This window comes from Atta colombica, unplaced genomic scaffold (genome assembly GCF_001594045.1).
Source record: "Atta colombica isolate Treedump-2 unplaced genomic scaffold, Acol1.0 scaffold187, whole genome shotgun sequence".
NCBI lineage: Eukaryota > Metazoa > Arthropoda > Insecta > Hymenoptera > Formicidae > Atta > Atta colombica.
Genome location: NW_017259279.1, coordinates 842205 through 857474, shown reverse-complemented (window position 1 = coordinate 857474; position 15270 = coordinate 842205). Strand labels below are relative to the sequence as shown.

The 15270-nt window shown below is 36.5% G+C and overlaps 1 protein-coding gene across 3 annotated transcripts in view; it reads left to right on the top strand.

Moving 5' to 3' along the window:
• The window catches only part of LOC108686593 (protein bric-a-brac 2-like), a 446382-nt gene extending 431312 nt beyond the window's left edge, over positions 1–15070 (top strand). For 2 of the 3 annotated variants that reach the window (XM_018191970.1, XM_018191971.1), the window contains 4 exons: positions 6656–6836; positions 9050–9135; positions 12005–12244; positions 13609–15070. In XM_018191970.1, the coding sequence (XP_018047459.1) occupies positions 6656–6836; positions 9050–9135; positions 12005–12244; positions 13609–14123 (1022 nt within the window). In that variant the 3' untranslated portion in view covers positions 14124–15070. The remainder of the gene's footprint in view (positions 1–6655; positions 6837–9049; positions 9136–12004; positions 12245–13608) is intronic. The other variant, XM_018191972.1, reaches the window with a different exon arrangement.
• Positions 15071–15270: the final 200 nt, after the last annotated feature.

Sequence of the window (15270 nt, the reverse complement as noted above, 5' to 3'; positions counted from 1 at the left end):
TTTCAGATTTCGTGTGACCAACGCGTTTTTTGAATTTTATTTATATTGATGCTATTCTCTTAATTTTTCTGTTGCGTACAGATATAATATTCGCGAACAATTTCATCTATCTATGAAATTATTAGTGAAAAATTTGCTTCATCTCTTTTTCCAATTCAGTGAAAGCTCGATCTTTTCGACGGACGCGTTGATTCTTATCTAATCCTTCGGGATGTATTGGATCCACTTAATTATAAATCTTTTTGTCAAATAGTTCAATTTTCTTTATGTTATCTTTGCAAATTTGGATTCTTGGATTAAAATATACTTAATATTCATTTTTTATGTCATTTTGGTTTCTGGAAATTAATGCCTTTTAATTAATCCAAATTAAATTGATCTTACGGACCTAGTAACTGTGTTACAAATTTTGGTGTCAGCTCCGAAGGATTAAGTAGAATTGCGCAAAAATGTAATCCAACGTGGTATTCCGCCGTGTCTTTCTCCCGATTGTCGCGACTGCGAGACTCGTCAGCCGAGAATGCGGTGGTAGTCCCTTTGCCTTGCGGATGAGAAATGAAGAAAAATGTGGAAAATTTAATGTCCCAGAGACAACGAGTTCATTCAGACGACATTAAGGCAAAGGGAATACAGTAAGTTCAGTCGGATTTCGAGCGGCATGCCGTCGGACGCGACACGACACGCCATGCAACCTTTATTCGCCTCTCGGGTCGGAGATGCATTCGCATTCTTGGATCGTAAAAAAAAAAGAACGATATGTTTAAAGGTGATCGGCGCGTTCTAATAAGAGACGGCACTGCGCGATGTTGCATTCGATTATATTGAGATTAAATACGATGTCTTTAAATCTACTTTTTTAAAAGCTTTGATTATAAGAAGTCCTTATAAGGGCCAAATAAAAAAAAAAGAAACATCTTCAAATGCTGGACACGTTCGAACACTTTCGCGATCGCTATCCTTCTCTCTATCTTCCTTTTTTTCTTTTTTGATCCACTTGTATGATTCCTCCGGAGCATGCGCCGCACGGTACCGACAATCGACGCGCAATCCGTAGACTTCAACGCGGAAAATCGCTGCACAAGCAAGGTCGCGAGAAGAATTTGCCTGCTAATTGAAAATCGAACGCGTCGCGTTCGCGTCGCGTGCCCGCGCGAAATGATAACGCGGTAAAATCGGGTGGGGACTTTAATCGGCAAAAAATGTCTACGTTCGATTAAATTTAATATCCATCAGAATCGATTGCATCAACGGCGATTAGCGCAGTTATTCCCTCGCGACAATATTCTCCGATCCTTTTTCCCTCGGTTTTCCAGAGCTTCTGAAGTAATAGAATTTCCATGACATATTATACAATAAAAGGACTTCACGTTAATTTATTTGCGGATAACTCGATTCATATTGAGAACGCACGCGAGAAATATTTATACTAAAAGAGAGTGAGAGACAGGATAGAGATGTATTCGACGTTAAGCTTTTATGAAAATTTCCATAATTAATTATAACAAAAGTATAACGCGTTAATCTATCATGACCTCAAAGTTATAATAACAGAAATTTAATGCCAATTGAGAAAAGGAAATAGCGTCACAGAAACGTTTTCGAACGTGTCGCATCAACTTCGGGAGCGCTTTCTTGCAAATCATACTTGAGAATGATTTAGTGTGTAAATGACTTTAGTGCCTTCCACTCATCTCCGTCTTCCACGTAACTTAATCGACGAACATACATTCAGAGGAAAAGATAATGGCAATAAGATGACTTATATAAGAGTAATTATACAAGTTTTATATATATTTATATATATATATAAAATATATGCATATAGTTGAATAAACTGTTTTATTATATAATTATTCAACTATGTACATATTAATTCAACGTATGAACGTATTGTGTAGTTTGTCAGCCTTATAATAACTGCTAACATTTTTCTCTGACTGTATAAGACCGAGGTATACACTCGGTTCTTCGCATGTACTACACTTTGTACATACTTTCCGATCACAATGTGTATATTCCGACTCGATGGGACCAAATTATGACCGAGATCGTTGTCGATGCTCACGATATTGTCGTAACTAGATATATATTTTCTACGAGTTTATTATTAGTGGAACATTTGTTTAAGTTATTAGCGTTGCCATGTTACGCACCTTGTATACTTGGGTCTTTTCGCTGCCGACAATAACTGCGAGATAATTATCTCTAGTGTATTAGGATCATAGCGAGGAGAAAGGCGATTCTCTGTAAGAAAGAACGCGCGTTTTCTGCTAACATTCCAAATCTGCCTAATGGATAATCGCATTTATGAAACGAGCACACATCCGTTCCCTGTTAAAGCGAGGCATTGTTTGAAGCTAAGAAAGATTAGAAAGACGATTTAGGAAGTATGAAGAGGAGAGCAAATGAATGAAGGAAGTATGCCGCCTACTTGCGAAAGTCGATCTAGTGGCGCGATAAATATTCAATCAACGAACAAAAATATTTCACAGCACGTACCGCATATAATAACGCGATATTATTGTAAGAACGCAATATTATTATAATGTTGTAATGGTCGCGCGGCTATGCCAGTTATTTAATGACAATATAAATAGTACGGACGTAATGCGCAAAAGGAATAGTCGCGGGTAAACGTAATGAAAGTAGAGCAAAGCGGCCAACCGTATAAAAGAGAGGCATACATCTAAATATATATCGGCTCTGAATTTGCCGACACGCGACAGAAGTAACGTATTATGTTAAATCGTGATAAAACGAGAGATCGTTATTCGATCTAGCTGATACAAAAATTCGTAAAAATTACATGCGCAGCATATTTTACAACTGCGCACAATTCCGCTCGTGCGATTAAACCAAAATCAAATTAATTGTAATTGCGAACTGCATTGAGAGAAAAGTATTGGTATTTTTGATATTTGTGATTATAATCAACGGTGAAATTATGATTAGGAGCTCCATTTTTTTATAATTGTTACTGCTAATGTTAGCAAGAATAAATATATTTATAGTTTTATATATGAAAAAATAAATGGTCCCGAAAATAATTATAAATTTACAGTCATTTTCGTTCCTTAATGGACAAACCAATATATTGAAGAATTGCAACGTTTGCAAAGCTACTTTTTCTCTTGAACACATGAACAGTCACATTATTCTTACTAACATTTTATAGTACTATAATAATTACAAAAATGGAGCGTCTAGCCATAATTATTTTATCGAGAAATTATCACAAATATCAAACATTTTTCTTTCAGTGTAGAATCCAATCGATATAATAACTCCGAATAAACATTAGCCTCAAAATAGTTGACGGTGAAAACTTTTAACCGGCATATCTTCTTCATGCGTTTAGCTTTTCGTTTGCGAAAAAAAATCTCATTCCATGAGGCACAATACTTGACAGCGCGACGACAAGAGGAGTGATATTAGATTATACTACCATCACTAGAGCGTCGCGGGACAGAACGACGGACATGATATTTTTATCGGCATCGGTGTGCTCGGGGCGAAAAAGAACGACTCAATTACGCGCGTGGAGAACAGGACGCGGACGTTAACAGGGTACGCTTTAGCCGACTTTTTGCGGCAATTATTGACTGCGACGTGTATATGCCGAGTGTCGCGAGCAATACGCAACTAATATCCAGCAATTATCAACACGTAGTAATTAACGTCAAAAGCCATTCGTTCGGCTTTTCTCCGAGAAGAACGTAACGCCGCTAATTTCATCTGATAAAGGTTCGGAATCAAATTGCAAGATAACTCGCTAAAAAAATACTGGTACTCTTATTAATATTATCATCATCTTACGGTAAAGAATGACGTCGTAGTAAAGTAACGAACGTCGATTGAAATAATTCCGCCACAAGTCATCCAAACGTATCTTTGTTCGCGTCAGAAACTTTACGTTATCGTTCGCGTCCGCAAACTTATTCGGAGTTCATGAAAAAAAAATGGCGTTGGCGCACTTCTCGGGTCACATTATCGTCGATCGTCGCCCTCGGAGGGCGACTTGCAGCTCGCGTATTTACGAGCGGCGCGTTAATTGAATCCTGGCGAGAACGATGTAATATTATACAGGTGTTATCACGCGTCCGCTAAAAGTGCGACATGCCGAGTGTTAAGCGAGGTGCGCTTGCAAACGTGAGGAGAGCAGGGAGTGCGAGAGGCGAGAGAATTAAGTGTGAATGAACGGTATTAAAATAGGCGTGCGCGCGACATTCCCCGATAAAGTATCGAAAGTAAAGTAAAGGCGAGATATCTCACGGTGGGGCTGTAAATCAGCGTTACGGTGATACTATCGCACCTTGGAGATAATCACGCCGCGCAAGATTGTAATCTCGCAATATCCACGAGCGGTTGGACGATTCCTCTCCGGTGCATTAATAAAAGACTTGGACCAGATCCCAAACAAGACGTTGCGTAACGTCATTGAACGCGTTACATGAATGAAAGCGACATTACGCGACATGCCGTTCATGAAAGACTGTCATACTAGAATCTTCCTCGGTCGAAGCGTGAAAGTTTCTTTACTTTTGACTCCGTTAGCAACTGCATGCATTACTCAAAATTGATTGCATGTGATTCAGTTGTTAATTCGTCGGAACTGATGTCAAAGTCTGTAACATAATTACTGATGCTACTCCTTTAATGTAATGTTAATTAAGCATTAATTTCAAGGAATCAAAACATAACTCGTATAAAAAAAGGATAAATACTAAATTTATTATTCAACTTCCGTTTGCAATCTGGATCTTTTTTATCTAGATCAAATTTTTTCACAGTTTTAGATCTTCAAAAAAAAAATGTGAAAAAATCCAGTTACTTTTCAACATTTATTACATTACCAAATAATAAAAATAGTTTTAACTTATATGTTATTGGAACGAAATCTTAACACTTTGTTCAGTAAAAATTTAAAAAGTAAGGAAGAAATTTGAGAGTAAAATTGTACTTTTTCACCAAAACGTGAATTGCGGACGGAGCACGTGACAATAATTTCAATTTATAGATGTAATGTAAAATATATAATTGAATGGATTCAATAGGCTCACGTCAGTTCCGAAGGATTAAACGCAGCTATGTGGTTCAAGTCACCAGATATTGTTATTCGTTGTCAGACATTTGAACGGTATTATAACACGAAGCGGGATTTGGCGTCAAATGCGTCGCGAGAATGCGGATCTAAAAATAGACTAGTCGCGCGCGCGCCCGCGTTTTACGATGAATTGTATTAATCGTCAAATTGGTTAGGAAGCTTAATTAGACCCAATAAGTTAACTATCAAATAATTGTTGCGAATTGAGGCCGATCATACGTGCCATACGCGAACGGCGGAAGTCAACTGTAAATGTGTCGCCGCACCGGACGTTTCTTTCATCCATTTTATTTCGCCTTAAGTCCCTCGCTCTTTTTGTGCCACCAATTTCTCTCCGATCGATCAAGATTCTCTTATTTGATAAATTTTTCCACACGCAACGCTAAAAAATATCCCGTCAAGGAGATTCTAACGCGTTATAATAGCATGTGATATATCGGCGCCAAGTGACGTGTACTCTTTATTGCGAGCCGTCTGATTGGACATGACGATATTATTATAATAAAGCAATTATAAGTGAATTAACAATTAATCGTCGAGTTATTATATTTTCGCGTTATATAACGCCAGATGAGAAGTCTGATGATTTAAGTGGAATTGTATTTGATTTGATATTTTTATTTCAATTTTACTTCAATTTCGTTGATAAAGGAAAGAGTAATAAGGAGTTCAAGTTACTCCGGAATATAAATGAATTTTTTGATAACCTGCGATACAGGATGTGTGTTCTAAAGCGATTTATGGGTCGCTTTATACGAGATATTTACGATGCGTTCCCGATTTCTTAAGTTGAGACGTGCTCTAAAGTACATTCCGTGTTTCTATACTCTATAGAATCCCCTCCGCGAACGCAATAATTCTTTGTTCGTGTTTAACATTAAGTAAGAAAAGGTTTAATGTTAAGTAGCATTAATGTGACATGCGTTGACGTTAACCGCAATGCGCTTTTATTCCGTTTAACGACGATTCTCTAATGTTCTGTAACGATTGTACGGCAAACGGCAATACAATCGATATTTGGGTTTCACCTAGAAAGACGTAAATTCCTTAGATTTACTTTACTACACTCGTGAATACACACACACACACACACACACACGCGCGCGCGCGCGCATGCACGATACAACATACCTGTCTTTCTTAAGCGCCGTTTTCTAGGTGACTCCGCCCACGTTCAAGGTATAAACGGCAGATGCACCTATGTGCATCGAGACGAGCGGATATCGATTCGACGTGAAACTTGAACGGTACGGAATCGTTTGCGCGACAACGATTCATTTTCCCTCCTCCGTTTCGATTCCGATCGATGGATCGACCGCACGCGGATTGAGGGCTTTTCGCGAGAATTCGCTCGTCAACTGAACGCATGTTAGACGAGCGTGATGGACGATCAATTAATAAAAGAATCATGCAATAATGAGAACATTTATTCACCCTGAATCCTTTGCCTTCCCCCTTTATTTCCTTCCTCCTCCCTCTTAAACTGGTCGATCGCCTCGACTAATAGCTGCTTTTCTGTGTTTTCTCTTTTCCACGGGGGGCGTTTACTAGCAGACAGCTACCAGTACCAGCTGCAGTCCATGTGGCAGAAGTGCTGGAACACCAACCAGAGTCTGGTGCACAATCTGCGCTTCCGGGAACGTGGACCCCTCAAGTCTTGGCGGCCAGAGACTATGGCGGAGGCGATCTTCAGCGTACTGAAGGAAGGACTCTCCCTCAGCCAAGCGGCAAGGTGCGTTTTCAAACAGCCATACTTTTATTAATTTTGTACTTTTTAAAAATATTTTAATGCACACTAAGAAAAAAGTATCCTAAATGTAAATAAATATTTATTTGAATATTGCATTTAAATATTTACTTACAGTAAATAAATATTTATTTTATAAAAGAAATGATTGTTCAATCAAATTAATGTTTCTTTGTATCAAATAAATATATCTTTATATTTAATAAATATTTAATTGGCGTTATTCAAATAAATGATTTATTAGAATTTAGTATTTTTTTTCAATACATTAATACTAGAAATACAGATAGAAAAAGGAATTTAAGATATTGAATAATACGTTTTATAAATTAGCGGAACAAAATATGAATAGATTCTAACTAATATTTTTATTTATATAAAACATTTGTTGTGCTCATTTTTATTCTGCTAACTTTTAAGACGTGCAATAAATGTCGACACATTTTAGGTCAATGCTCAGAATTACAAATTTTGGACATACAATACTCAATATTAATCGTTATATAGCATTAAATCGTTACGTAGCGTTAATTTTTCGAAATATATTATTAAATATTTTATAACGTTTTTACGACGTTCTTATTATGTCTTTATATATCTCACTAATTGCCAGAATATAATAAGACATTTATTTGAAAGAAAAAAATCGCGTTAAAAAATGCCGTAGCAAAAATAAATGGCCCGCATTACGGGCCATCGAACTCATGTAATATTAATATTAATCGATACAACATATTAATCTTAAAAATATTCCAACATCCAACGCTGTTTTGTAAAAATTATTTATCTCATTTAATTGCACTTTTTCACTATATTACATGTAATATATTAATATTGGCTGATATAAAACGCGTTAACTTAAAAAATATATCGAAATGTCTCCGATGTATATTGCAAAAATAATTAATTTACTCGCAATCATTTTCCGTATACGACAGGTACACCATCCGTGTGTATCCACGCGATGGAACCAATAATAAAATGAATAATATATTCCACGCGCAGTTGCATAAAACTTTGGTGCGTATCATTTAATATTAACACCGAGTGATGAAATGCGTTAATATAAAAATTAAAGAATTATTTTAATTGCTCATCCCAAGAGTTCGTCCCGCGACTGCGGCAGCGTGTTCTTCTATAACATTAATAATTGATACGTAAAAGATAAATATTTTATGCGAGCTTATGCCGTGCCGTTGTTTCCTCCAACTCACGCAATGTATCGGATAAATAGTTAAAATTGTTATATAAATGTCTTATGATGCGGCGCGTACAATAGAGCCGAGTTATTACGCAATGAAAAATTCCTGGAAATTATTCTGTATCAAGCGTACCTTATCGCTGTACTTGAATCATGCTAAATAATCATCCGATCTACTCCTCGCTCAAAGTGGCTTGCTTTAAAATCATTTGCGCGGCGGACGTCGTAAAGCCTGTATCACGTTCGCGTAACAATGTTCGACTCGCCGTTAAAGGGATTTCTTTTAATTCGCGTACAAAGCGACTCAATAAAACATGACTTTACGAGCTGCGAGCGATAATTTTTACGATAATCGATTCGACGATCTATAATGCTTTCCAAATGCTTCCCGCCAGCGCAACACGACTCTATTATGCGATTTCATAAATTTCTATTTGATCTGCAAGAGGGTTCTTGTTTTTAATTTCATTGATATATTTCAATGTTACAATATATTTTTTATAAGCATTGATATATTTGTATTTCAATTGATATATTTTTTTATGTATGAGCAAATGAGATGACGAAATGCGACAATAATCGCGCAGACACAAGTATGAGACAAGCGATTTTCTCGTTGCTTCTCGCGAAGAGTTGTACGTTACTTCGTTAAATGCACAACGTCATCGCCGGTACCTATTCCCCACGCGATTGCATAATTTCGAGAGATTGCATAATTTCCATCATCATGCATTCAAATATGTTCCGTTGAATCTTTCATTCTCCGTCGGTATAATAAAATTAATATAAATTAAAATGAAATTACGTAATGAAACGGGATAAACACATAAAATAGCATTAAAATACGAACAAGCGGGGTAGAATAGCTAAAGTTAATTAAGAGTACGTAACGTAATGCGATGTAAGATACGTGGTGAAGCTGAGCAAAGCTATAAATTATGTTGATTATAATTATAAGCTACAAATTATAATTGTATCCCGCTTGTCTACCTTTCAGGAAATACGATATCCCCTACCCGACGTTTGTCCTGTACGCGAATCGAGTACACAACATGCTGGGTCCTAGCGCCGACGGCGGGGCCGGTAAGTATTAGTTGCCATTTTTAATATCCTCTGAAAATGTCCTTCGCTCCTCGATCAACAATGCCATGGTTGCGTTTACAGAGAAAACTGATCAATGAGTGCTTAGTGAATCTTTAATATCATTAGTTCCTACACTCAGATCTAGCGAAGAACAAAAACCAATTACATTAAAATTTATTAAAGAATCACTGAGAGCTCATTGATTAGTTTTTTTCTGCTGAACGTGGCCAATGGGTACATTAAGCAGATTCAACTGTAGAGTGAGCTCGCTGCTATTAATGTATTTTTCTAGATCTAAACGTCTGATTGGATAATCTAGAAGAATACACCAATAACTGCAGCGAGCACTCACTCAATTGTTGAGTGAGTCCGCTCAATGCATCCATTGCGTCTCTCAAGAATGAGAGTAGAAACAATGCCAACAACCGGATCGAGACGCAGCGGATTATTGTAACAATGGAAATATCGAGAACCGCGATACGAATGACACATATCGTGTCAAGAAGAAAGATTACTGAAGAATTTATAATGATTACACAAAGTATTCATATAGGAGACAGATTTTTGGAAAAAAAATTTTAATTTTAGAAAGTAAACATTAATTATTAAGAAAGAATAGTAATTTATTAAGAAAGAATAAAATAAATTTTTCAAAATTATATAAAAAGATATGTAATAATTGAAGTATTATCTTTATAATAAACGAAAAACTTTTTATTAAAGAAGTCTCCTGTAGAAACATTCACTATTCGTAAAATTTATGATTTATTAACAATATATTTCTCATTGACGAAGGTGAGATTAATGCTGATCGAAATGCACCAGATTATTATTATAACGCCGATTATTATTATAAGCGTCAAAACACGAGTGGCGGACATTATAAAGAGAACAGTTGAAAGATTTATGAATAATAGAATTTCTGATATTGACTTTGGAAAAAAAAATTGTGACAAAAAATTACACTCATGCTTCAAAATATAAAAAAGATATATTTTATCCCGTCATGATTTACTTGCTAAACCCGAAATGAGCTTGAAATTCCACGCGTTCAACATCATGGCTCTTAAAACGTTCTTAAAACCTTAGTCCATCACGCAAAGAACTCGTATAATGAACCGCGACGGTGTGGCTAATTGTAAATAGTTGATGAACGGCATTGAATCGGGAGAAGAATAAGCTTGAAAAGTCAATTACGTTCGTAAAAGCCGCAATTACATCGTGCAATTATGAGTGGACTTAATATCTAATAGTAATCCTTAGTTACGCGTCATTAGCATGTAATGTCCAGTAAACACTGATCAAACGTATCATTAAAGCTTGTATTTATAGTCGTGTTTCTGCTGAGGAACTCAACTAGTTTTGAGACGTAAAACAGTTCAATAGATGAAAGTCGATTTGATATTCTCAATCTCGTATTTCTAATTGATTCAAATGAGGGAAACTCGGATAAAGTTTATTTTAAGATACCGCCTGAATTCTTTTTTTTTTTTTACGATTCAATAGTCGAGTTTTGAAAAAAGAAAAATATTCTTGATTAATTAATTGGAAAAAAGGTGATAATATATATATATATATTCCCCTTGTATTTTTTGTGTATTTTTTATTTGTTTAATTATATAGTTATTTAGTTATGTTTTAAATCAATGATATCGTAAACGATAATTTTTAAATCTAAGTTTATATAAAACACACTTGAAATGATTAAGAAGTCCACAAAATATGAAAAATTATTTAAATGAAAAGAAACATTATATAATGAGACTATCTGAATATGATCGTAAAATGAGTCTCCCAATATTTTTATAGAATTTAGATTCTTCAAGTTTATTTAGACTTCATGGGTAGTCCAAAATAACTTGAATTCATAGAAAATTCTGAATATATATTAAGATATTATCAGAAGTTCTTTTCATGAATACGTTTTTCGAGCAATACTCTTGTGTTGATCTTGCCTTCGGGAATGTTTATAACGAGCTCTTCTTTCTCGTTTCACAGATATCTCTAAGGATTTTTTAAAATCATTTTAAAATGATAATCACAAAGATTTTTAACATAAAACAACGTCCTGTAATGTTCTTCATTAAAAATCAATCCCGGAATCTACTTGTTAAGAACCCAATATAGGAATTAATTAATAAAATTTACATTTAATTATGTGTCCGAAAATAGAATTATTCAAACTTATTTTCTTTATATCTCTATTATCATCTAAAATAGAAGAACAGCACCTCAATGATTAATATAGGGTCTAAATTTATTACTTATGAATTTTAAACAATATTAAACGTGATATTGAATACAAACAACTTTGATATATCTCGTAATAGGAAAACATCAATAAAAAAAGTCACGCCGGTGATAGGAATTATTTCACATCTTCGATATCTAAGAACAAGTTAAAGTTTTTGCAAGAGATGGTATTAATTATAACAGAATTTTAAGTGGAGTCCACTTAAAATAGTAGCACAGAACAGGGTTCTATAATATATTATCACCTTTTATTCTAATAAACAAACGAAAAATTTAAAAAAAGTTTTTTAACAATTGTCGTTTTGAACTTTTTTTTAGCGCAGCGTTTTTATCACAGAGATTTTTTCATTAATAAAGTCCAATGATTCCTCGAATGTCATAAAAATCTCGTCCTCGTTCTTTCTCAAATCTATTTAATTTTAATTCCATGCCGAGAGAGATTACGAGACACGATTATTCTCGCGGTTCTCGAAGAAGCACCAACGCGAGAAAACGAGTAGCGACGGGCAATTATCACGACGACCACATGCACAATCACAGAACCGATTTGCAGTGAAATGAATTCTTCCTCTTCATTGCCCTCTTTTCCTTTACCCCTCTACCTTCTCTTCCGTAGATTTGCGCCCGAAGGGACGAGGACGACCACAGAGGATTCTGTTGGGTGTCTGGCCAGACGAGCATATCCGCGGTGTGATTCGCGCGGTGGTATTCCGCGACGGGCACTCGCCACACATCGTCAAGGAGGAGCCGACCACGATGTACCCCAGCCTGGCGAACTACGCGGCTTGCAATGGTCCGGAAGGCGCAGTCAGTCCGGGTGCGGCAGCTGCGGCTGCGGTCGCGGCGGTCGCTCAAGGTAACACATCGCATCACATTTTCTCTTTTCTTTTCCCTTCTTTTCACCTCACTTTTTCCGAGATCAATGATTGATTACGTGCCATGCGGCGGATTGAGATACTTGATCATTTCGTTGAAATGCATTCCATAAACGTAATCTATTACTCGAGAGGGTAACCACTAGCTGAAATATTATTCCACAGATTACATGATTTCATTTGATTTCATACAATTTCATCTCATTACAAATAAATTTACAAATAATTTTCTTCACTACATATGAAGTCATTTGATAATATAAACGATTTTATCTAATATTACACAATGATTTCTCGTGATTGCACATGTAATTATCGGATTATATATAGGAATTTCATATGAATTTTATAATGATTTCGGGGATTCTGTCTCTCGATTACATTAAGTGATTACCCTCTCGCTATTACTAATAATAAAAGTAATGTTACGTAATAATATAATAATAGTAATGAACTATAAAGTACGTAGTCACGCACGCACGCGCACGTACAGAGTGATTCATAAATAAAATATGTCGATATCTCAGAGGATGAATTTACGCACTAAAATAAATAAAAATTAACGTCAAATATGAACATACATATAAATATTTAAAGTATCATGTTTTACAGACGCTGTGATCTACTGCATACTTTAACTCTTCATTTTATCTAAGAATATCTATATTGAAGTGCAGAGTCAGAATTAAAAAAAACTTTTTTTTTTTTCAAAAATTTCGAAAATCTTTGGATTATTTTGATTTAATAGATAAACTTTGTATTATATTTCGATAATCCGTATAGTTTTCAAAATTTGGGGAAAAATGTAATTTTACTTTCAACTTTACATTCTGTGCTAAATCAGCCGCTTTGGATATCTGATTATATGAAGTTTTCATCTTGAATTAATATGTGAGGAATACCCCTTAAAAACTTTTAAAAACTTAAGAATCACCTGTACATTACGTTATATTTATGTATAGTTGTAATAGTAATTTTACGTAATATTACTTATTACGTCTATGATTCTCAATTTCACGGAACGCTCGCAAAATAAACTTTAGGATATTTTATGTTTAGATGACTTTTTTCGCATTTATATATAATATGTTTAAAAATCTGCAAGTTTTTATTTTTATTAAAAATGAAGAAAAGCGTTAATATTCCTGGGATTTTTACTGAAAGAACATTCAAATTCTATATTTAAGAGTTCCCTTTTCGAAAGATATTCGAAATGTATCAAAAAGTTTAAAGAAGACCTCACATTTCTTAATATCGAAATTCGGAAAAATGCTAATCTTTCTCTCTCAAAACATTTTTACTTATCCTGTCGAGATTTCTCTACATTAATTTCGATATCCATCAGGTCTGCGACACCAAATGTGCAGCATGGTGGCAGCGGCGCATTCGCAGCAACACGATATGATGGCGACGAACCTGTCGACGAGTCTGTCTACCAGTCTGTCGTCAAATCTACAAGCGGCGATGCAAGCTAGCCAGCACCATAACAACAATAACACGAGCAGCAACGCGAGTGGCCTCGGCAGCAGCAATAGCGCCGGCAACAACAACGGCAATTCACCATTGAATCTCGGTCTGGCGAGCCCGGGCTCGGGACCGCCCGAGAGTCCGTTGGAGAGTCCCCTGGCGAGCCCGTTGGGTCCGCTAATGGATCCAGCGGGTCACATACCCAGTAGCGTAGAAGTTGGCATCGGCGTGAGCGGCATGACGTACAAGCCGGCACGGAGCTTTGTCAGTCCACGCCCGGAGAATCTCTTCCAGGAGGACATCGCCGATCTGGTGAAGAGCCCCCACGGTCTTAAGGACAAGGACAAGATCCCGGTGAAGCTTGAACCGCTCACGGACTCGCGCTGCGAATAGTAAGTCATTATGGTGGCTGCGGAACGAGGAGGAGAGACGACTACATCAGCTCCTATGGGATCATCGGCTGTGGAAGAACGAGGTGCGTCGATGATCTCGAGGAGGATCTCTTTCTCTTCGAGGCCGTCAGCGGCCGAGGACCGGTGATGCGAGCCGATAGACTTCTCGCGAAGAATCGAGCACTGTCCGATTCACTTCATCACCTCCACTCGCGGGAGTTTATAATATATATAAACGCGACTCCGAACGTTATACGCGAGCGCGATGTATTGTGCATACGAAAATCTTAGAGGGATATTAGAGAAAAAGAGAGGCTTACAATCAAAAGAAAAAAAAAATAATAAACTGACGGAGACACACGAGTGCGGACGAGATAAGCTAGAGTGTCGAGAATTTCTCGCCTGGGCTCAGCTCCGGGGAAGAACGATCGAACGGTAGTGGACCGTCCTAGACGAGGATCGCTCGGTCGGAACCTTCGACAGCAGAAAAGCAGAAACGGAGGAAAGGAGAGAGCGAAAGAGAATAAAAACCTTCTTCTAGCAAACATACTATAGCTATACTAGGTCGCCGGCGCCTCGCGAGCGCGCCGCCACCTTTTTCCAATCTAGATAGTCGTGTCATCGTCGTGTCGTACAGACTATGTACATGTAATAAAGATAAAAAAAACCCACACGTTACACACATGCGCACACGTATGGATATACATACACTCACACATGGATACACGAGCGCGCGCCGTACATAACAAGATACACACTCGAAATTTATACCTATGCATTATACGATAACTGTACTTTTAATGCCAAATGTATAATAACTCGTAAGGGGTCGCCTACTGCCGAATGATTGACTATTCGAGATGGGCATCGAGACGAGAAAAATAAGCCGCCTCGAACAAAGCAGCACGTTGTATTATCGAGTCCTTACACAACGTGTCATGGATCAGTTTGTGATACGCTCCTAATTTTTAGGTATCGCAAAAGAGAGTTGCTTGAAATTATTTTAAGACTATAAAGTAAGATTTTTCTTATTAGTATAATACATATATATAAAACGTGAAAGTAAAATAAATTATAGAGATCGCGAAAGTAAAATAAATTACAAAGATCGCGAACTCTCATTTTCTATTTCTGTATAAATTATTCTA